This window comes from Sminthopsis crassicaudata, chromosome 3 (assembly GCF_048593235.1).
Source record: "Sminthopsis crassicaudata isolate SCR6 chromosome 3, ASM4859323v1, whole genome shotgun sequence".
Taxonomy (NCBI): Eukaryota; Metazoa; Chordata; class Mammalia; order Dasyuromorphia; family Dasyuridae; genus Sminthopsis; species Sminthopsis crassicaudata.
In genome coordinates, this window is record NC_133619.1 from 531985569 (window position 1) to 532009772 (window position 24204).

Consider the following 24204-nt stretch of genomic DNA (forward strand, 5'->3'; position numbering starts at 1 on the left):
ATTTCTAAAAAAGAAGTACTTATCTTTAAGCTTATTTATTTGGGAATGTATTATGCTTGTCTGATAATTGAAGTGATGGTTATCTAAGGAATATTCTCAAGATGTTTTCTGCTTCAAATTTAATTTTGAATTCCCACTTTCTAATTCCAGCTGCATATTTAGATGAATGTACTTTAAAGGAAAATCAACCTTAAGTGAATGAGTATTGTTTATCCTGCATTATCCTGACAACTACATCATGATTCTATTATTTCAGCACTATTTATTTCTAGTCACTAAATAAAAACAGAATAAAATTAAATATGAAAATTTGGGGACTAATTAAATTGGGGAAAGCAAATATATCAAATTCAGAATATTGTCTTTTCTATCACTATAACACTAGTTTGATTTTTGCCTGAATTTTCCAGTATGCAGGGCAGGTGGAATCACTAATCTCTGCTACCTGCAAGGCAAAGATAAAATGTAAGATGACCAAAAATACAGGAGGCTCACCATCCAATCTCCTCTGTCATTGGCATGACCTTTCAATTACTCAAGTGCAGTATTTATATTTCAAACTTACTGCTAGACAGTGCTCTATATTTTTTTCAATATGTTTCAGAAGAAAATCACTGTTCTGTTTGGGGAAAAACATATTTATTTAGTGACTATACAAAAAAATGTCATCTTAGGAGTAAATAGAAATATTTTCAGAGTTATCTTAGGTTTGCTAAAGTTCCAAGCACTTAGTCTGTTTAGAAAAGATAGACTGAATTTGAAGCATGTTCATCTAAAAATCTCTCCCTGGGGTAAAAAAGAACTTGTTCAAAATATAATTTAAAACAACAAAAAATGAAAACAAATTGGAAACATTTTATGAAGGTCTGCTCTCAGTCCTTCAAAGATTTCAAGGCCTTTTGTTTAGCCATGATGCAAGAGCCAAAAGAAACAGAAATGCCATTTCAATCTGACATTTAGAATACTGCTGATAAAGAAACTGGATTAAAACTTACCCCTATCTGTGTCATACAGGAAAACAAAACAGTTCCATTCATAGTGATCCAACAAACTCAAGAGTGCTCCTCGGAGAGAAGGTCTCAGTTGCAGCACAAACTGACTCTCCCCCTCGGTAGGGAAACTTGGTGTGATGAGGGAGATATGTAAGGCGCTGCAGAATGAGGTCAAAGTATGTACTGATCTCTTATCATAGAGTCCAAAAATGGCAAAAACTCCTCGAGAATACTGGGAACAAACTAAAACAAAGGGGAAAAATACAATTAGCATATATCCTAAAATTGTTTATTAGTGCTAATGAATTATGGAAATGTTAGTCATATTACAATAAAGTAAAATTAAAAAGTAACTAAATAAATCTCAATCTTTGTAATAGTTCTACTTGGGATAAGCAAAGGTATAGCCTGAAAAATTATAATTTTTATTTTTAACTTTCCCTTCTTCTGGATTTCACTGCCTTTTCATTTCTTTTATCTTTAGTCTTTATTATGGTATTCCTAGTACCATAGAAAATGCTGAGAGGAAAAACAACAGAAGACATGTTCACTCTCCCTAAGGAGCTTACAATTTAGTTGAAGACAAGACTAATATAATGAAGCTATTAGAGCATTAAAATGCTTTTTGACTTTGACCACATAACAACTTATAGAAGTCTCTATAAAATTACTGAAATTTATATATATATATGTATATATACATATATACATATATATATGCATATATATATATATATATATAATTTTTTTTTCATTCTTCATTTTCAAAGAGTATCAATGACATACTGATGGGTGATGTCTTGACTTGTGAGCAAATTGCATTTAAGTGGGACAAATGTAAGCTGCACAAAATTGCCAGTTTCAGTCTTTCTTCAAGAGTCATCAAAGTCCAGTAGCAAGAGAAAAGTCAAGATCATTAGCACTGACCCAGAATACAGTGCATGACCCAATTGATATTCTCAATGTTTGATGAAGCTATAAGCATTCCACAATGCTTTTTCCAGTTGCCTTCATGGATGTTGGAGCAAATTCTTCTTATCTATCCATTTTGCCAGAGGAAGTTTTCAAATGTTTAATGTAGCCATTCCCCTAACTAATGGATGGGTTTGAGACCATTTGTTCACCCTCCACCAGGTTGAATCCATCTGCTGAGACAGTTTTAACAGGGTGCTATGTGTGCTACAGTTTCTTGGAGTTACAAGGCAGTTGGGTGACTAGTGGATACTAAAGATGGATGAATAACTCAGCTCTGAAAAAGTTTTGGTAAATCCTTACACCAGAGGTACTAGTGCTCCATGAATACCTCCTACTTGTAATGGAAATTTTGCTTGATCAGAAAAGATGCTTATATATGAGTTCTTGCTTTGCCATTCATTTTCTGTATAACTATGAAATAATTTCTTTTTGAGCCTTAGTTTCCTTCTCTGTAAAATGATGAGAATGGTATGGATAAACTCCATGAACCTTTTCAACTCTAAAATTTTGTGATTCTGTGACATTAACATGATTCTAATTTCAATCTTCTATTTAAATGAATTACTCTTACTTGTAGGCAGTATATACAATTTTTCTCTGATTGTGAAATCTGATTTACTACTGAGCATAAATTCCTAATTGTCTTGCAGTAGCAATACTATTTTGAAAAGGTTTTCATTTTGTAAGTGGAGACTGGCAGTAGTATCTGGGAATCATTGTAAGGACATCTGTAATCCTTAATCAAACCACTGGGAAGATGAGTGGTTTCTGGGAAGCACATGCATTCTAAACTTATTAAGTCTTTGCACCTTGAAATAGTTACTGAGGTACCAATAGGCAAATCAGTGTACTGCCAGATCTTGCTCTTTCTTTGTTTGTTATCTGTCCCTATGTAGTTGGTTTATATGAACAAAAAAGAAACATCTCAACTCCCCGACATGTACTGATATATCCCTAGTTGCATGAAAAGATATAAAGATTAAAAGAAATTTAAAAACCAACAACTTCTATTATTTGCCTACTGTGTATAGTGCACTGCTATATATTGATATAAACACAAGGAACTTTCAGTTCAATAAGAAGATAAGATTTACATAAAATACACAATATTACATGATGTTAGAGTTAAAATATAATGTGTTTTGGGGCAGCTAGGTGGCGCAGTGGATAGAGCACCATCCTTGAATTCAGGAGGACGGGAGTTCAAATTTGGTCTCAGACACTTAACACTTCCTAGCTGTGTGACCCTGGGCAAGTTACTTAACCCCAGCCTCAGAAAAAAAAATGTAAAAAACAACATAATGTGTTTTGTGAGTTCTGAGGGTAGCATTATCATTAAAGTGTACACGTAGAATGAATTGGCTCTGAGTTGTAGGCATCATTTCAAAAGTCAAAGATTGAGGATACAATTCCAAGCAAGCAAAACAATAGGAGCAAAGTGATGGGATTAAGAGTGAGGAAAGGTTGATATAAATGTACAATATATATTCAGGAAGCTGGGAATTATCTAGTTTAGCTGGACCATGATAATAATGAGAAAAAGCAAGCATGGTAGGGTGGAACTAGGTGATTTTAAGTCTTGAATGCAGGTAAAAATGTTCTGAATTTATTTGGATTTATTTATCACATCATTCTTTTGCTCACTCAATATATTTTAGAGGTGATAGGGACCAATGATGATTTTTGAGCAGAAGAATTACATTTCCAGATCTGGTATGAAAAAAAAATACTCTAGCTGTAATGAGAAGTATTTAAGAAATGAGTGTATAGAAAGTTAAATCTGTAAGAAAATAAGTATAATAATGCAGGCAGACTGGTTATAAGAACTTGATAATAATAGGAAAAAAGAGTGGAGCATACAACAGACATTGTGGAAAATGGATTCAAAACTCTGAGTATACCCCAAGCTTTACCTGGATCCTTTTCTCTTGCATTTGCTTTCTGTGCTGATGATTTTCAAATCTACTTTTCCCATTCTAATGTCTCTGCTAATCTTCACTTTTATCTCCAATTGTCTATCAAACATTTAAACTAGATGTCCTCTAGATATCTTAAACTTAGTATTTCTAAAATTGAACTCATTATAAAAGATTTCTCCCAAACCTTCCCCTTCCTTTTTTTACAAACTTCCTTATTACTGCCAAGAATTTCATCATCCTTCTACTTGCTCAGGCTCACAACCTAGGTGTCATCCTCAACAACTCACTTTCTTTTACTCCCCATATCCCACCTGTTGCCAAATCTTGTCAGTTTTACTTTGATAACATCTATCATATATGTCCCTCTTCTCTTCTAAAATAGTCACCCCATCCTGGTATAAGTCTTCATCATCTCACATATAGACAATTGCAATACTCTCTTGACTAGTCACTTCATCACAAGTTTCTCTCTCATCTGCCACTAATTCATTCATCTTTTAATTGACTAAATGTCTTCTTACAAGATTATGAAATAGGGTCATTCCCTGCTATCATATTGAAGATGCCAAGCAAGTCAAATTAATATATGATATATAATAATTTATAATACAAAGTTCAAAATAATTAATTTCAATCTATATTTATTAATTAGTAACTATATGCAAGGAACTATTCTAAGTATAGGAGTTATGAAGAGAAAAACTAAATATTTCATTCTGTCAATGAATTTACATTTTACTGAAATGTAATCCTCTCCTTCCCACTCTCCTTTTCCCTCCCTCCCTCCTTCCTTCTCTATCTCTGTCTCTCTCTGTTTCTTTATGTGTGTCTCCGACTGTGTGTGTGTGTCTCTCTCTCACTGTCTCTCTCTACCCCCTTGCAATTTTGAACAAGTCATCCTGGGCTTCAATATCCATATCTATATAGATGGGATTGTGCTAGATGGTGTCTGATGTCTCTTCTACCCTCTATTTATAATCATAGGAAAACAACGGAGTTGTTAGTTGAATTTAATGTTTCCCAAAGCAAAAGTAATGAAACTTAGGGCAGATAAAGAACTTAAAAACTATAAAAATCATACTTCCAATATGTCCATTTGACATCAGCTTCACAAATTATTCTCTATATTATGTCACTTAATATTTTTCCCTTCTTGCCATAGTACATCCTCCTGGAAGTCAAACACAAAATCCAAAATAGAAGAAACTTTGTTGGTACCTAATACTTTTGTTTTCACTTAAAAAAAATCAAACAATGATTATTAAGTATCCAATATTTGCTGAAGGAGGCAGAATGAAATTGCTGCTAATCTGATCATGAAGCCAGGAAGATCTGGCTCTGACACATATTAGCTATATGATCCTGGTCAAGTCATTTAACTGTTAATGCTCTAACAACTTTCTAAGACTATAAATTTTAGAGAAGGTGGAGAACCTTCATATATAGAATTTCTTCCCTGTCAGTGAAATCATAGATCTAGTTTCTTTCTCTATTCCTTCCTCTGAACTATTTCTGTATGCAGAACATTGTGCTAAGATGTTATGAAATTTTAAGCTTTTAAGACATAGTCTAAAAAATATGTCATAGTAACATTTTGTAGATTCACAAGTATCTGTGGGGTAGAAAACAGAGACAAATTTATCTATAAATATATCTATTATATGTTTAACACATAGTAAGTACTCAGCAACTTTGTGAAGTTCAATATTTCTTTGACAGAGACTTGAGTACAAAACTTTAAAAATTTGTCAGTTAGAAAATATTGTGGTGCATAAGTTATAAATGATCCCTAGGCTCCTTGCCTTAGTCAAGAACAAGGAAATGACAATGTCATATGCAGAAGGATTTTCTCTCCTCCAATCTTGATCCCTTTTTTGTTCTATTGTCTGGTAAATATGGAGTACACAAACTCTCTGCTCTTGCATAATGTTACTTTCATTATGTGGTTCTCATTATAACTTCAAAACTTACAGTGAAGAGAATTGAGATAATAAATATCTGTTGGATTAAAAGGCTACATTTTTATGCACCATTTTTTTTGTTATATATCTAAATGTATCAAAATATTTGTATCTGAATGGAACAATATATCTTCCTGTAGTTGAATATCCATAGAAATGAGGAATGATTTCTATGTTAACAAGATTTTACTTTTGTCATAGATTATATAATTTTAAAGATGGAAAGTTCCTTCATATTTAATAAAATACTTTCCTTTAATAGATAAAAAATAGGAACTCAGAAAGATTAAGTAATATATCCACATATTCCCTTTTCCCAGAGAATGACAAGAATTGGAAATATGAATACATGAAGCCTTCGTCTTCAACTGCTTATGGCTGGAAAAGGGATAGTAAATCCTAAGGGTAGTAAAGAACTAGGAAGCACTGAGAGACAGAAGTTGCTTCAGATCAAGATAACTGTACCTCATTTGCTCTGTCTCAGTCAAGATCAAAGATCTAAGATGGTCTTGATTTGATCTGTATCTTTTGAGTTTTTACTTTTTTCAATGAATAAAAAAGCATTTATTAAATGTAAATGTTAAAGTATTAAGCTGTTTGAATATTAAAACATTTATTACATGTTTGACAGAAGAAGCAGAGACACACACATAGAGATCAGAGAGAAAAAAAGTGACAAAAATGAAAAAAATATTTTAAATTATTTAGAATAATCACACAGTACAAAATGATACAGACATATGTATATATTTTGCACATTAAACACTTAGTGTTTCCCACTAAAAATATAATATTGAAATATAGTAATGTATATAATAATGATAGCATTTGTATAGAATTTTATGATTTGTAAAAAGCTTTATAAATCTTATTTTATCTAACAACCTTGTGAAGTATGTATGTATTATTATTATCCCCATTTTACAGATTAAAAAACTGAAATAAATAGAGATTTAATGACTCATCTAAGGTTGCACAGCTGGTAAACATCTCAGGCCAAGTCTGAACTCAAGTTTTCCTGCCTAGAGCCAAAGCTCTGTATACTACGGCACCAATTACTTGTCTCTATGTAAAGTGTCAGTTCTAAAAGAAATAACTTTAGAGAAGGATCAGTCATTTAAATCTCCAAATTGAACACAGCAATATATATATATATATATATATATATATATATATATATATATATATATATATACATATATATATATGTATGTATGTATATTTTCCCCCCCTTGTGGGCTCACTAGATGTCCAATATAGCCATTTTCTCCCACAGCATGGTTTAAACATGACTCAGTACCATGTGCATTGCCTAGAACAATTTTTTCTCTTTAAATTTAACAAGTAGCCAATGGAGTTACCATTTATTGTCTCCTCAGAATTTATTGTTTCCTATGTGTAAGACACTGTTCTGTTCATATAGAATTTATAATCTCCTATGAATGTTGGTTTACAATAAATACTAACATAGTAATAATAATAAAAAGTAGAGTAGTTTTTTTACATTGATTTAATTTGACTTATTTCTCTTAACTTCTCCCATTAAATTAGCCATCATAAATTAGAGCATCATAAAATTTGCATCACTTGCTAGACATGCCAGTGAATAGGGGATATCAGAATAACATTTAATGTAAAAAATAGAAACATTGTAGACATTATTTCCACTTCTAAAATTTTTGTATGTGATTTGATCTAGTTTTAGAGAATATGATTCCTTATTAATTCAGAATTTTGTAGTCAATAGGACAAAACAGCAACAATTACAGCTGAGAGTATATAAAAAAAGACTTATTCCTTATATGTGAGTTATAATGGTATAAATAATTTATATATTTTTTTGCTATAAAAAGCCAAGCCTCCCTAACTTCTTTCATGTGCCAGCTAAATTCCCACATTCTACAAGGAGTCATCCCCACCAATACTCTTAATTCTAAAGCTTTCCCATATCTTTTGATTGTCTCCAATTTATCTTGTATGATTTTGTTTGTATGTATCACTTTTATAAAATTGTGACCTTCTTGAGACAAGAATCAGTGGTGGTATTTTCCCTCTATCTTTGTCCTCCTATGCTTAGCACAGTTTCAGGCAGATAACAGATGCTTAATAAATTCTTATTGACTATTGATTATAGATAAGCACATGAACATGGACAAGAACCTGAAGGTAGAAGATTCTAATTGGAAGAGTAGTAAGAAAAAAAATCAGAGGCCATTTCTTACTCTAGATTTTATTAATAGAGGTGGTTAGAGCTAGAGGTGGTTTCTTGGATAAAGCATAAGACAAACATTGAACTTATTGCTATCCTTCCCATTTTTATCTGCAAATGTGACAACATAAAATTTTTCATCAATAATCTGTCAATAGTAATTATTATATCTGTATATAAATACACATATGGGCATATGCTTATATGCTTAAAATTATAATTGCTACTGTTACTTTGAGAATGGGTCTCTGTTTCTCCCATGTTGTAAGTGGATTGACCACTCATAGGCCCAAGCCCCTTATTGATCAGCATAGGAGTTTTGACCTGATTTATTTCTGAAATTCATTGATCTAAAATTTCTTAGTCTGGTTGTCCCTGCTTTTAGGAACTCACTATATTGGTTCCACAATTACATTTGATTAGTTTTTTGATCACTGTAGCTCAGAACTCCAGAATTTAAGAGATCTTTACAATCTTAAGTGACCCTTCCCAGTAGTAGGGATTATAAGTGTCCACACCAAATATTCTTTCTAATACAATACACAGGATTACTAATTAATAACACTGATATAGTGATTTTGAATTTACAAATCCCTTGAAATAGATTATATTATCAGGAAATGACATTTAAATAGTACTTTAGGAATTACAAAGTAAATAGCTCATGAAAATGTTGCAAGAACTCTGAGATACCACAACACATCTCTCAGATTTACTAGAATGACAGGAAAAGATAATGCTGAATGTTGGAGGGGCTATGGGAAAACTGGACACTGATACATTGTTGATGGAATTGTGAATGCATCCAACCATTCTGGAGAGCAATTTGGAACTATGCTCAAAAAGTTATCAAATTGTGCATACTATTTGACCCAGCAGTGTTTCTACTGGGATTATATCCCAAAGAGATCTTAAAGAAGGGAAAAGGACCTGTATATGCAGAAATGTTTGTGACAGCCTTCTTTGTAGTGGCTAGAAACTGGAAATTGAATGGATGCTTATCAATCGGAGAATGGATGAATAAGTTGTGGTATATGAATGTTAGGATTCTTACTTGCTAAGTAAGTGGAATTGAAGAGACAGTAGTTAAATCTAGTTTAGTATTGATTTAATCCTACAACAAATAATGATTTCCTAGTGATATAATGATTGGTGTATAATAAGTATGGGGCATATAAAGAGGAGGTCTCAGGGCCAGGAAGGACAAGCCCACTAGAAGCTCATTTGGAGGAAGCTAGCAGAGGCAAAGGACTAGCAGCAGGAGCTCTCTGAACCAAGGAGAGAGATATGCCTCTAAGAAAGCTAACTGGGCCTCAGGAAAAGAGACAAGATTTTGAAGGAAACAATAAAGGATTTGGACTTTAACTCTTGGCTGCATTTGGGGTGATTACACTGAACTGAAATGAAGACTGCCTTCAGAAGCCCTCCAAGAAACCTTCTCTCAGAGAATATTACACTTTAGAGAAAAAACATTACAAATGTCATGGCATATTATTGTTCTGTAAGAAATGACCAACAGGATGATTTCAGAAAGGTCTGGAGAGACTTACATGAACTGATGCTGAGTGAAATTGAGTAGAACCAGGAGATCATGATACACTTCAACAACAATACTATATGATGATCAATTCTGATGGACGTGCCTCTCTTCAACAATGAGATGAATCAAATCAGTTCCATTTGTTCAATATAAAAGAGAACTAACCATGGGAAATGAGTGTGAACCACAACATAGCATTTCCGCTCCTATTTTTGTCCACTTGGATTTTTTTATTTCCTTCTCAGGTTATTTTTACCTTATTTTTAAGTCTGATTTTTCTTATGCAGTAAAATAACTTATGGATATATATACATACATGTATATACACATATATACATGTATGTATATATGTGCATATATACATGTATGTATATGCATATATATGTATGTATATGCATATATATACATATATATATATGTGTGTATACATTGGATTTACCATATACTTTAACATATTTAAAACGTATTGGTCTACCTGCCATCTAGGGGAGAGGGTGGGAGGAAGGAGGGGAAAAGTTAGAAACAGAAGGTTTTTCAAGGATCAATGCTGAAAAATTACCCATGCATATATCTTGTAAATAAAAAGCTATAATAATAAAAAAGAAAAAAAAGAAAATGTTACAAGATAAGTAACACAACTATTTTAAAACTCTGTCTTGCAGATGATTAAAATGAGGATAAAAAAAAAAAAAACTTAAGGGAAGTACCAAGAGCCATCAAGATAAGAGACATATAATGAAGAACTTCTAACTCAAAATCTATTTTAATTTGTTTGTTCTTTAGGGACAAATTTTGCTGAAGTGTGTATTCATAAACAAAAACACTTTCCTTATGTAATAAAGGACATTAATTACTAAATAACACCTTAAAATGATGCTGTTTAAATACATTTTTGTAACAGCCAATATATGGCACCACAAGAAACAAGATGTTTTCTTTACTCACATATACAAATAAATTTTAGCAGCATTTTTATACATTTATAAAAGTTATATATTTATATTCATTTAAATATTTTGTATTCTACATTTTAGAAAACTATAGCTGTGTTCCTGAGTATTTTGATTTACCAGCTTAAGGATGCTACCTAAGTTGTACTGGTAGGCATCTGAAAAGCTGTATTTTAAAGAAATCATTATATTTTTCTATTATGTTAATCTCTAAGCATTATATTCTCTTTTACTATTCACCACTTTATCATTATTTTTCATCCCTGGTTTATAACATGAGAGATGAAAAGAGGAGTAAAAGAACTTGAGAACTTTAGAGGTCATCTAGGCTACTTGATTTTTCATGTAAAGATGCTGAGACTCAGAGAAATTAATTGAAGTATCCAAGATCATTCAACTAAATAGCGACCAATTTAATAATAGGATTCATATAGTCTTGACTCTCAACAGTACTTTTTTTCATTATTATCATAATTTGTGTCATTCTTTTGTTTTATTTTAACATAATTCTTTTTTATTCATATCTTTTAAAAAATACTGTTTTTTATATGCGTGTTTGTGTGTCTGTGTCTGTGTGTGTGTGTGTGTGTGTGTTATGGAACATCAGGTTAACATGTCAGACTTATTTGAGCATACATTATATCTTCCTTTGGTTTCATAAAGCAATGATAACAATTTTTTTTCAGATTAATAAAAACACAAAAAACCAAAAAAACCTCAGTCAGGTGATAGGTACAGCATGCTGAGCTTGAATTCATTAATTCAAGCCCTCAAGGCATTATTATACTTTATTAATATGTAAAAGCTCATTTTCTTAGAATTCTGAGATGTGGTTAACTTTAGTACATACAGTTACTGAAGCTAATCACCATAAATGACAAGGCAGAATGCAAATTACACGCAAATATTTCACTTTAATTATATTACAATTAAGCACTTTAGCTTTCTGAGATGTCTTCTTTGGTGCTGCTTCTGGACAGCAACATCAAGGATCACAATGAAGTGTAATTGCATGCTGGAAACACATGGCCATGACCATACTCTTATCCAATTTTTTGACATCAACAAATTTAAATTCTAAATTAAAATAATTGAGATCTCAGTAAAATATACAGGCTTGTTTGCACATTTCTTTCTTGAGTCAGACTAATATAATCAGAACACATGGTTCATTTTTCTGCTAAATTCTTCAGAGGAATTGGCACTAGACTGTTTGCAGTGTATTACAATGAAAGCAAGATGCACTTTGGTGACAAAGTTATTTATTTGGTGGTAAATTGGGTGTTCCAGAACAAAAACAAATTTTAAAAAAATTAACCCTTTCAGACAATTACACAACAGTAATAGCATGAATAATTTTTTTTCTGAGATTAAGTCTCAGCCAGAAAATGATTAAAAGAAAGGGAAATTAAAGCACCATTATTTGTTGCAAAACAGTTGAGGATGTCTGGCACATTTTGACTTGATATGATTCCTTGAAAGAAAAAGAAATGCTGTATCATCTATTTTTGACTGTTATAAATGAAAAAGAGACCAGAGGAAGAGCAAGCTATGATTTGTGCTGGGGGATGATAGAGGAACTGGGATAGAGCTCACCAGAAATTTTAGTCTTCTACAATCAGTCCATCCATAGAACAGAGGAGCATGAGGGGGGAAATTTTCATACTACAGTTTCACTGTGCTCCATTTCTGCCTGAGCAAGTGTAGCACTAACAATATTTGCCATAGCCATGGAAGTTTGAAAAGGACTCAGAGTATAAAATATTTGGGAATCCATCTACCAAAGAAAAGTCAGGAATTATATGAGAAAAATTACAAAACACTTGCCACAAAAATAAAATCAGATTTAAATAATTGGAAAGACATTCAGTGCTCTTGGATAGGCCGAGCGAATATAATAAAGATGACAATACTCCCCAAACTAATCTATTTATTTAGTGCTATACCAATCAGACTCCCAAGAAACTATTTTAATGACCTAGAAAAAATAACAACAAAATTCATATGGAAGAATAAAAGGTCAAGAATTGCAAGGGAACTAATGAAAAAAAACTCAGAGGAAGGTGGTCTAAGTGTACCTGATCTAAAGCTATATTATATAGCAGCAGTCACCAAAACCATTTGGTATTGGCTAAGAAATAGACCGGTAGATCAGTGGAACAGATTAGATACAAAGGACAAAAAAGGGTACATCTATAGCAATCTAATCTTTGACAAACCCAAAGATTCCAACATTAGGGATAAAAATTCATTATTCGGAAAAAACTGTTGGGAAAACTGGAAATTAGTATGGCAGAAATTAGATATGGATCCACACTTAACACCATATACCAAGATAAGATCAAAATGGGTCCATGATTTAGGCATAAAGAGGGAGATAATAAATAGATTAGAGGAACAGAGGATAATCTACCTCTCAGACTTGTGGAGGAGGAAGGAATTTATGACCAGAGGAGAACTAGAGATCATTATTGATCACAAAATAGAAGAGTTTGATTACATCAAACTAAAAAGTTTCTGTACAAATAATACTAATGCAAACAAGATTAGAAGGGAAGTAACAAATTGGGAAAATATTTTTAAAAACAAAGGTTCTGACAAAGGTCTCATTTCCAAAATATATAGAGAACTGACCATAATTTATAAGAAACCAAACCATTCTCCAATTGATAAATGGTCAAAGGATATGAACAGACAATTCTCAGAGGAAGAAATTGAAACTATATCCACTCACATGAAAGAGTGTTCCAAATCACTACTGATCAGAGAAATGCAAATTAAGACCACTCTGAGATACCACTACACACCTGTCAGATTGGCTAAGATGACAGGAACAAATAATGACAAATGTTGGAGGGGATGTGGGGAAATTGGGACACTAATACATTGCTGGTGGAGTTGTGAAAGAATCCAGCCATTCTGGAGAGCAATCTGGAATTATGCCCAAAAAGTTATCAAACTGTGCATACCCTTTGACCCAACAGCGCTACTACTGGGATTATATCCCAAAGAAATACTAAAGAGCGGAAAGAGACATATATGTGCCAAAATGTTTGCGGCAGCTCTTTTTGTTGTAGCTAGAAACTGGAAGATGAATGGATGTCCATCAGTTGGAGAATGGTTGGGTAAATTGTGGTATATGAAAGTTATGGAATATTATTGCTCAGTAAGAAATGACCAGCAGGAGGAATACAGAGAGGGTTGGAGAGACTTAAATCAACTGATGCTGAGTGAAATGAGCAGAACCAGAAGATCACTGTATACTTCAACAACGATACTGTATGAGGATGTATTCTGATGGAAGTGGAAATCTTCAACATAAAGAAGATCCAACTCACTTCCAGTTGATCAATGATGGACAGAGGTAGATACACCCAGAGAAGAAACACTGGGAGGGGAATGTAAATTGTTAGCACTAATATCTGTCTGCCCAGGTTGCATGTACCTTCGGATTCTAATGTTTATTGTGCAACAAGAAAATGATATTCACACACATGTATTGTACTTAGACTATATTGTAACACATGTAAAATGTATGGTATTGCCTGTCGTCGGGGGGAGGGAATAAGGGAGGGGGGGTAATTTGGAAAAATGAATACAAGGGATAATATTATAAAATATATATATATATATATAATAAAAAAAAAATTTAAAAAAAAAAAAAAAAAGAAAAGGACTCAGAAATATCAAGAGTTGCTACCCATAAATCTGATGAGAGATGAAATGAGGGAGACAGAAGGAACAATAGAAGACTTCAGAGAGCAGATATGATCTTAGCTTGGCTAATTGCTACCATTTATTAGAAACCTAGCTGTAGGGGAGAGGCTCATAGTTTTTTTCTTAAAAAATAGGTAAGGAATTGATTCCCTTTCCAAATCCCTGAGATGTTTACTAAATATAGCTTCCTAGTGGATAGAGCACTTGATGGTTGATGGACCTGAAGCTAAAACATTTCTGCTAAAGGCTAGTTGGACTAGCTAAAATGCTGATACAGGCAGATACAGGTCCCCCAAAGAGCAGAGATCAGTCAAGTATCAGGATATTTGAATCAGGAGGAGCTATATAGCATTTAAGAATATGAACTGTCCTTCTAAATGTGTGCCATGGTTGCATGTTTTTTCTCTGCATGCACTCTTGCATGAATAGTCTTTCATATTATATGTACCTCAGATATGAGTATATACTTCTAGATGTTAGCTCTAGCCATATGTGTTTCTCATATACATACAGCCTACACTTGATCTCTATTTATGTCTATTTCTCTTCCTGAAAGTTTTTATAGGAAAGTAACTTACATATTTGTGGTGAATTTTTAAATGTTATTTTTATGACAAATTCATTAAAAAGCCCTTGTTCCGAACTAAAAATAAACACAATAAGTGAAGTTGGGGAAAGATGTTCATATGCTATGGTGTGGAGAGGACTGAACTGAAAACTTGATGTGAACCATAGTGTTATAAGATAGCTTAGAGAGCTAACTATCTTTGTTTGAGCTAAGAGAGGAATTCTATCTAAAGAAAGGAAGGTGATACTTGTGTTTTTCTTCGGCAGATCACATTTGGAGTTTTGTATTTCAATCTGCATATAAGGAAGAACACAGATAAAGTGGAACATGAATAGTTCCAATGATCAGGCTAGTGGCAGATCTTGAGATGGTGTCAAGTGAGAAGTGATTGAACGAACTGGAGATGCTTATCTTACAGAAAACTGTAGGTCTTCAAGGTGGGGAGATATGATACATAGTTTCAGTATTGTCATATGAAAAAGAGATGACATTTGTTCTACTTCCCTTAAAAGGACAGAACTAAGAATAATGGGAACGGTTGCAATGATATATATATATATATATATATATATATATATATATATATATATATATATATGTATATTTGTATATATGTGTATATATGTGTGTATATATATGTGTGTGTATATATGTATATATATACATATATATACACACACATATATATATATATTTAATCCTTATGTAAAAAAATTAAAAATTCAAACAATTATGAAATGGTATGTTTCAAGAAATAGTAGGTTCTCCCTCTTGAAAATTTTCAGGATAAGGATGGGTTACAATTCACTGGATATTTTGTTCTAAGTCCTGTGATTCTTTAAAATAGAAGTTGTTAAATTGTGTGTTATCCTGATGGTGGCTCCATGATACTTGAATTGTTTCTTTTTGGTGGTTTGCAATATTTTCTACTTGGCCTGGAATTTGTCTACAATATTCCTGGAAACATTTTCATTTTGGGATCTCTTTCAGAAAGTGATTAGCGGATTCTTTAAATTTCTATTTTACCCTCTGATTCTACAACATCAAGGTAGTTTCCTTGGATAATTTCTTTTTTTGGCCATGACTTTCAGATAGTCCAATAATTTTTAAATCAATCTTGTATCTCTTTTGTAAGTCAATTGTTTTTTTCCAAAGAGATATTTCACGTTGTCTTCTATTTTTTTCATTCTTTTGATTGTGTTTCATTGTTTCCTAATTTCTCATAGTCATTAGCTTCCATTTGCTCAATTCTACTTTTTATGGAAATATTTTCTTTAGTGAGCTCTTTTGTCCCCTTTTCCATTTGGTTGATTCTATTTTTTAAGGAGCTTTTTTTTTCCTTTGGTGAATTTTTGTGCCTCTCTTTCCATTTGGCCAGGTCTACTTTTTAAGGAATTCTTCTCCTAATTAGCCTTTTAAAAATCTCCTTTACCATTTGGTCTAGTTTGCTGTTTAAGATATTATTTTCTTCAACATGTTTCTATGTCTCCTTTAATAAGCTGCTTACTTCTTTCTTGTATCATTTTCATTTTTTCCAAATTTTCATATACCTTTCTTAATTGATTTTCAAAAACCTTTTTGATCTCTTCCATGACCTGAGACGAATTCATATTTTTCTTGCAGGCTTTGAATGTAGGAGCTTTGGCTTTATCTTCTTTTGTGTAGCGATCTTTCTTGTCATCATAGTAATTTTCTATGGTCAGAATTTTTTCTGTTGTTTGCTCATTTTCTCAGCTTGTTACTTGACTTTGAACTCATTGTTAAAGTAGGGTTCTGGTAAAGTAGGGTGGAGGGTGCACTATCCCAAGGTTCAGGAGTTTTGTGCAACTTTTTCAGAGATACTTCTGGGGTCTCGTAAGTTTTTAGTTCTTCCAAGGTAGTATCATTTAAGAAATGTTTATTATTTTCCTGGCTTGTATTCTAGTTTGTGAGTGACCACAATTCTCAATTCTGCCCTGTAACTATGAAGAGGGTTCCTGCTCCACTGTGGCTGCAAGTTCTAATGTGTTGGTGCTCATCCTTGACTGAGACTGCCACCTATGGACAAAACAACAGAGTCCTGCCTCAGTGCTAGCAAAGAGATCCTTGTAATCTGCTTCTGGCCATTATTAGACCCCTTGCCATCTGTGGGCTAAGAGTTGGAGAGCAGCTACTTCCATAGCTAATTCAGTGGCCTCTAAGGCTTGCTCATGGTTTGCTGGGGTAGGTGGTGCTCTGCTGGCTTAGCCTGTGCTGGACCGTGCTCCAATCTCACCCAGACCTTTCCTGCTGACCTTCTACGTTGTCTTTGGCATCTGAAAGCTGAGAAGTCTGGAAATTGCCACTGCTGCCCCTGAATCAGCCACCCTGAGGCCTACTTCTGATTTGCTGGGGTCCTGTCTGCTCTGGTATGGCCTATGCTGAACTGTGCTCCATTGTCACCCTGGTACAATAGACCTTTTTTGACAAACTTCTCCGAGGTCTTAGACTTGAAGATTGTTTCATTCCATTTCTTATGGCTTCTGCTGCTCTAAGATTTGTTTAGAGTCATTATTTAAAGATATTTGCAGGGGTTTAGGAGAGGGGTCAGATGAGTCTCTGCCTTTACTAGGCCATCCTGGCTGCACCTCTTCATTGGACATTTTGTAGAAGGAGTTTTTGAACATGTTAAAACTGTTTAGGGGATTAAAGGATCTTTTGTGTGTGTGTGTGTGTGTGTGTGTGTGTGTGTGTGTGTGTGTGTGTGTGATTCTATGATTCTAATGCACCAATCCCAAAATGTCAGAGACCTTTTATTCATCACAATCAATATAGTCAGTCCAGTTTTAATGGCAAAATATGACTTCAGGCCCTATAGTGGGGTAACCTCAAAGCACTCTTCCCAAATAGCATCACTGAAAGCTTGTCTTTCATCAGCTACCAGCGTCAACAGAAGTAGTTACTCTATGGCCAATTCATCTAGCATTGGGGAATTATTTAATACAGGTGCTGTTGGATGATTTCTCTCCAATGTGATGCAGCTGATATTTTATAATAAGAAAAAGTGAGTGGGGTGTAAGTTCATATTCTATAGGCTCACTAAAGTCACCATCTTATTTATATTTGCAATTGGGAGTCTATCAATTATATTAAAGTTCTGCTTTGACTTAGTCTCTAGGAAAAAAAAAAACACCCAAGGGTGGGACACAAACCCCTCAAACTCCCACTGACACTTTTTTCTTTCTAATAGGTCAAAATGGGAGTAAGCCACTGAAAGCTTGACAGAACTTATTGGTTTTCATGGTCAGGTAGAAAGACAATTGCTTCCTTTGTATGATAAAACTTAGGTATAAATATAATATTTGGTGCAATAAGATGATTTAAATATGACAAGAATGTTTGGTTTTATTGCACTGTGTAACTCTATTTTACCTCTTTTCCCATTAAATTTAAAAAAAACTGACTGAACAGCAGTAAGTTTGTACTAAAACTGAAAAGAGCAAAACCAAAAATAACCAGAAACTCTACTCATTTTAAAAATCACATTTTCAAAGCAACAGCCTCATTGAATTCTCTTTAAAATCATTTCTCCCAGTTTTCAAAACCAAATATAGAATAAAATATTCTCATTAGTGAGCATATTTCCCATCTTTCCAAGTTCATTTAAGTTCATTTAAGGATAGGATTGAATTGTATTTTATACAAAGTATCAATAATGATATTAAAAATAGGCTTTGTATCAAATACTAATATCTCCCTATTTTCTTTGCTAAAAATCACTTTGAATTAATAATGCATCCTTAGAAAAGTAAATGCTAAAATCACACTTTAAAATATATTAAATATGTAGTTTCTATAATTAGAAATAATAAAATATTGTTGACTTTGCTATTTATTATTTAGTTAAATAATATATAAGTATTAGTTATTATTTTAGCTAATTATTATTAGTTAAAGTTATTCAGACTATCAAGGGCCATTATTTTTAAAGTGTTTTTATATTAGCTTCCTTGATATTTTTCTCTTCTTCCCCTCTCTTCCTATATAATTTAGAGCATTCAGTGCAGAGAAGGTAAAGACCACATTATAGCACAGACATACAGAAAACTATGTACTATGTATGCCTCTCTTATTGATATATCATTCCCTTGAACCTATTAAATATTTCTCTTGAAGTCTATTCAGCAAAATCTATTTAATGATCTTGAAGTACAAGCTCTCTTGGTGATTTCATTGGCTCATGCTGATGAGTCTCTGATCTAAACATCTATACTTCTATATAACTAGACCTAGGTTCTCTCCAAAGTCTAGTTTCACACCACCAACCACTTATTGGACATTATGGTATTCTCCACAGACATCTAAAACTTACTATGTCTCTATTAGAATTCATTACCTTTTCCCCAAGACATACCTCTCTTCCCATTTTAACTATTTCCATTGAGTGTATTTTCATTTACTCCGGTTTGTAATCTAGATATTATCCTTGATGCTTTTCTCTCTTTCACTTCACATATTTAATCAGCTGCCAAATCTTGTAATTCCTATCACTAAAACATCTCATATCCATCTCCTTGTCCATTTACACAGTTGCTGGTTTATGTCTTTAGCAACTCTTACTCAGATAATAGCAATAAACTTCCAAGTATTGTCTGTCTGAAGTCAGTTTCCACTTGAATTTATTTTCTATACAAAATTATTTTCTTAAAGCTCAGGACTTACCAGATTATTCCCAGAGTAAAAAACAAAAAAAACCCCAAACAAACAAACAAACAAAAAAAAACTCCGATGACTTCCTATTACCATTTGGAGCAAATACAAAAAAAATCATATGACATTTTCACCCCTTTACAATGTGCTCCCAAATTATCTCTTTGGTCTTTTTAAAATTACTCCCTTTTACATACACTATAATCCATTCAAATTGGCTTTCTCACTGCTCCTCATATAAGATACTCATGCCACATATTTGTTCCTTCATACTGCTTGTGCCTAATTCCTGAAATACATTACTTCCTCCCCCTTTTCCCTTAGAATATTTAGTTTCTTTAAGGCTTGGTTGACATGCAGACTTCTATATGAAGTTTTTCTTATTTTCTCTGGATACTTGTGCTTCCCCTATGTCCCAAATGACTTGCACCAATTTGAGATCTGTTTTACATATATTTAATATCTATATGCATATATATTATCTTCCCTGGTTGAATTATAAGCCCTTGTGAGCAGGAATTATTTTACTTTGTTTTATATCCTCTGGCACATAATAAGTGTTTGATAAATGCCTGTTCAGTATCTGTTTAATATTGTGCTAACATTAACTTCATTAATCTTGAATTTTTTTTCATTTATTTTCTAGGATATTTTTTTCTCTATAGTATATTTTGTTGTGGTGCACAAATAGAAAGTGTGTATGAACTGGAGGAAGATAGCAGAGGTCATTGAAAAGGCATATTACTTTTTAACTTTAACCATGTCAGAAGAAAGTAAAATTAAAAAAAAATGAAGTTCCACAGTTTTAGTGAACACTAATGGGAAGCTACTAGAATTTGCGTGAATATAATAGTAACTGCCAGAGATTTGGGCACACACCTACCATTTTTAGGCTGTCAGTATTTTTTTTCTCCATTTGGCTAATAAATCTACACATTGTAAATCTTATTTCTTACAGTTCACCTAGATGTAATATACTGCCATCAAGGAAACTTAAAAAAAAGTTTAGAACAATTATTTTCTTCTTTATAAACAATATTGGTTGTGTGACTCAGACCTCTGGGATCTTCTGAGCTATTTGTTATCATCACTAAATAGTACACAGTAAGGCCTAAGACAACATGGCATAGTAGAAAGAGTACTGAGATTGGGATCAGACAGCACAGGATTATAAATGAATTAGAATTGGGAAAGGACCTTTAGAAGTTGTCAAATTCAACCCTTTTATTTCACACACATGAAAATATTGAATCTACAGAATTCAGATGACTTGTTATGGGTCACAGAGCTAGTAAGTATCCAAGACAGTATTTGAACTTCAGGCTTCCTTACTATATACAAATCCAGTAATCTATGCACTACTGTGCTTCCTTTCATGATGGTCTGTTTTCCAATTCTGATTTTGCTATTAACTCTATGACCTGAGGCAACTATTTAAAAATTATATTCATCAGGCAACTCTCCAAGAAAATTTCTAAATGATAGAAAATGTTCACTTTGCTTTGATCAGAATGTTTTTTTCTGCACATAGAAAGTCAATATAATAAAGAAATCATTAATCATAGATTTAGAACTAGAAGAGATATTAGAAGTCATCTAGTCCAGCCATTAAACTTTATAGATGAAGAAACTGAGGTACAAGTAGGTGAAATGAGTTGCCTCAGGTATCATAGATAGTAAGAAAGTGGCAGACTCTGGATTTTTTTCCCTCAATAGTATTTTATTTTTTTCAAGTATATATAAAGATAGCTTTCAATTCATTTTTGTTAGATTTTGAGTCCCAAATTTTTTTTCCTCTCTCCCTCCCTTACCTCTCCCAAGACAGCAAACAATCTGATATAGGTTATACATGTGCAATTCTTTTAAACATATTTCTGTATTTGTCATATTATGCAAAAGGAATCAAATAAAAAGGGAAAAATCATGAGAAAGAAAAAGTAAACAAATACCAAAGATGAAAATATAATGCTTTGATACACATTCAGTCTCCATAGTTCTCTCTAGATGCAGATAGCATTTTCTATTCCAAGTATATTGGAATTCAGACTCTGGATTTTAACAAAGGATCTCTGACTCCCAATGTTGAGCCCTTTTGGTTGTACCACACTGCTACAGATCTTTATGTTTGAATTATGATCCTAAATATTAATAATGTTTAGAATTTACATAAGGCTTTAAAGCATGCAAAACACTTTTCATATGTCATCTATCTTAATCTTCACAATAACTTGAGATAGGTTCAATTATTGTCCCTATTTTATACAAATGAAACTGAAGTGAGGAAAATTAAGTGATTTGTCCAAGACACAAAGCTAAAAAGTAAATAAAATAGGATTTACACTTATGTTTTTGTCCAGAATGCTATCTCTACATCCTTAGTTACTTTTTATGACATCATGACTTACTTATGACATGGGTCAAATTATCTCTACCATGTACATTCTGATACATGTGGTATGAACCTATCACTATAGTCAAGAAACTTTATACAAAGAGATCTATATAACACTAATGTTATGTTGGGTTTTTAATTCTCCATCCAAGCAGATTGTTCCATATGTCATAAAAAATTCCATAATTTCTTCTCAGATAAAAATAATAAGTGAGTACAGTTTATCACTTTTCATATGAAAACTAAATTTACAAAAAGTTTTAAACATTTGCTTTATTTGGAGCTTTTAAAAGATTTTCATATAATTCATAAAACAGTCTAACAATTAACTTTGGTCTTCTTTCATGCTGATTTCCCACCTCTTCAATTAGGTATCTAATACAATTTCTACTTGTTGCGGATAGTTCTTTCCTCTTTATGGAAAGTAGAGGGCTCTGTGCTTGCCAAAGTTGAATTCTTTGAATTCTGTGATCATACACTTTTGAAAGGGAAGTTTTATGGATTTATACTCTAAAAGCCATCTCTGATTACTTTTTTGTATCACTTTTAAGAAATAGAATATTTTATCTCACATTATTTCCATTGATGAAAAAAAAAACAATACAAAAGATCATCAAGATTTTATAAATTCATTTTATTGACAGAGGGAGTTTCCTTCCTGGGAATTACCTAAGTGAAAAAAACAATTTGGTTGGGTACCCCCCAACCAAAAAAAATCCACAAAATATGTTGCAATAAACTTTTGATACTTGAATAAACAAAATATAATAAAATAATTGTATTTTATTTGTTGTTTAATTAATTTGTTTTCCTTTGATATAAATTTTTTCAGTTAGATTGGGGGGAAAGTAATCTTAGCTGTGAGGAGCCAAAGTTCTATTATGTTCTTGGCTTGCATTTCACACACCTAACCTGGCATTTGTTCGTGTGATATTGGGTAATTTACAATCTAATTGGTCATTGGTTTTCTTATCTAGAGGAGAGTGTGAACTAGATGATCTTTCTAATCCTCATATAACTCACAAATTATAATGCTATTATTAGGATGATAAGGAGTCTGATATTCTCTTTTACCCTATGTAGCTGTGGAGATGGACTTTGTATATTAACTCTGCAATCTGTTATTCAGTGAAAAAATAGTCTCATTAAGTATCCAATCAGTCACTGGGAAAACACTAGTCAATTACTAAGTTGGTAAGATACATTTATTTCTAAACAAAATTTGAAAATTTAGATGATCACCTTAAAGATGGCATGACCTTTAAAATTACATCTATTAAGTCATTATTCACAGACATGGGACCAGAAAGCAGAGTACACCACAAAAACCCTCAATTCTGGGACCATTTAAAAAGGAGGAATGGTTTAAACAATTTAAAAAGCCCATTATACTTAGTAAAAATGTTTAAATTGCTTAATTTGATTAAACTGACATTTAAATGTCAAGTGCTTCTCCAGCATTTCCTTTTCCATGATTACTGAAAGCTGAGACATTTGTGCCTAATTAGGAGGTTCCCCTCCTTTATAATGATTCTATTCCTTTTGCTTGATTCATTGGTTCCAGAGTTCAGCATTTTCTTTCTTAATAATAAATTGTGTTATCACCAAAATTGAATTATGACATCAGAGAATGGATCTTTAAAATATTTTATGAGCAAAATACTTATTAGGAAGAATTTATATCTCAACAAGAAAGAAATTTATTTTAGTAACTGATAAAGTCTGAAATTTGTTTTTATTCAAGGTTTATATGCTGATATAACTATTATATAAAATATGCTGATCACATTACATATATAAATTTAAAATGTGAAAACATTTAACTATCCTAGAATCTACTTTCAAGTGGGCATCTAAATGAATATATCCCTATAAAACATCGGTTATAAAACATATCTACACAAACATACACGTATATACTTATATGCATATCTATCTATCCATCTAGCAACCTAGTCCAATTTCCTCATTTTATAGTTAAGAATAATGAAGAAGAGAGAGAGATTAAGTAAATAGTTCATGATCACATAAAGTATGTGGTAAAAATGAATTTGAACTCAGGTCCTCTGATTCTAGTGCTCTCCTGTTTACTGAGCAAAAAAAAATATGAACACTAAAAAAGTATGAGTTTTTCACATAATGAATATTTATGAGTGAATGAGGGAGGTAAAAACTTTAGCACAACTATAATAGAATATTAGAACAGTAGAAAGAGTATTCATTTTATAATAGAATGAAATCCTCTTCATATCTATTCTCTGGGTTACCCGAAACATTGATTTTTCCCAGGAATTAAAATTTCATTAATGGATG

General features: G+C 32.5%; 1 protein-coding gene across 10 annotated transcripts in view; it reads right to left on the bottom strand.

Moving 5' to 3' along the window:
- GRIA4 (glutamate ionotropic receptor AMPA type subunit 4) overlaps positions 1-24204 on the bottom strand; it is a 481423-nt gene that overhangs the window by 291748 nt on the left and 165471 nt on the right. For all 10 annotated transcript variants that reach the window (XR_012488407.1, XR_012488408.1, XM_074304367.1 and 7 more), the window contains one exon: positions 996-1235. Coding sequence is in view for 8 of the 10 variants with exons in the window: in XM_074304367.1 (XP_074160468.1) it covers positions 996-1235 (240 nt within the window). In the remaining 2 variants the exon portion in view is untranslated. The remainder of the gene's footprint in view (positions 1-995; positions 1236-24204) is intronic.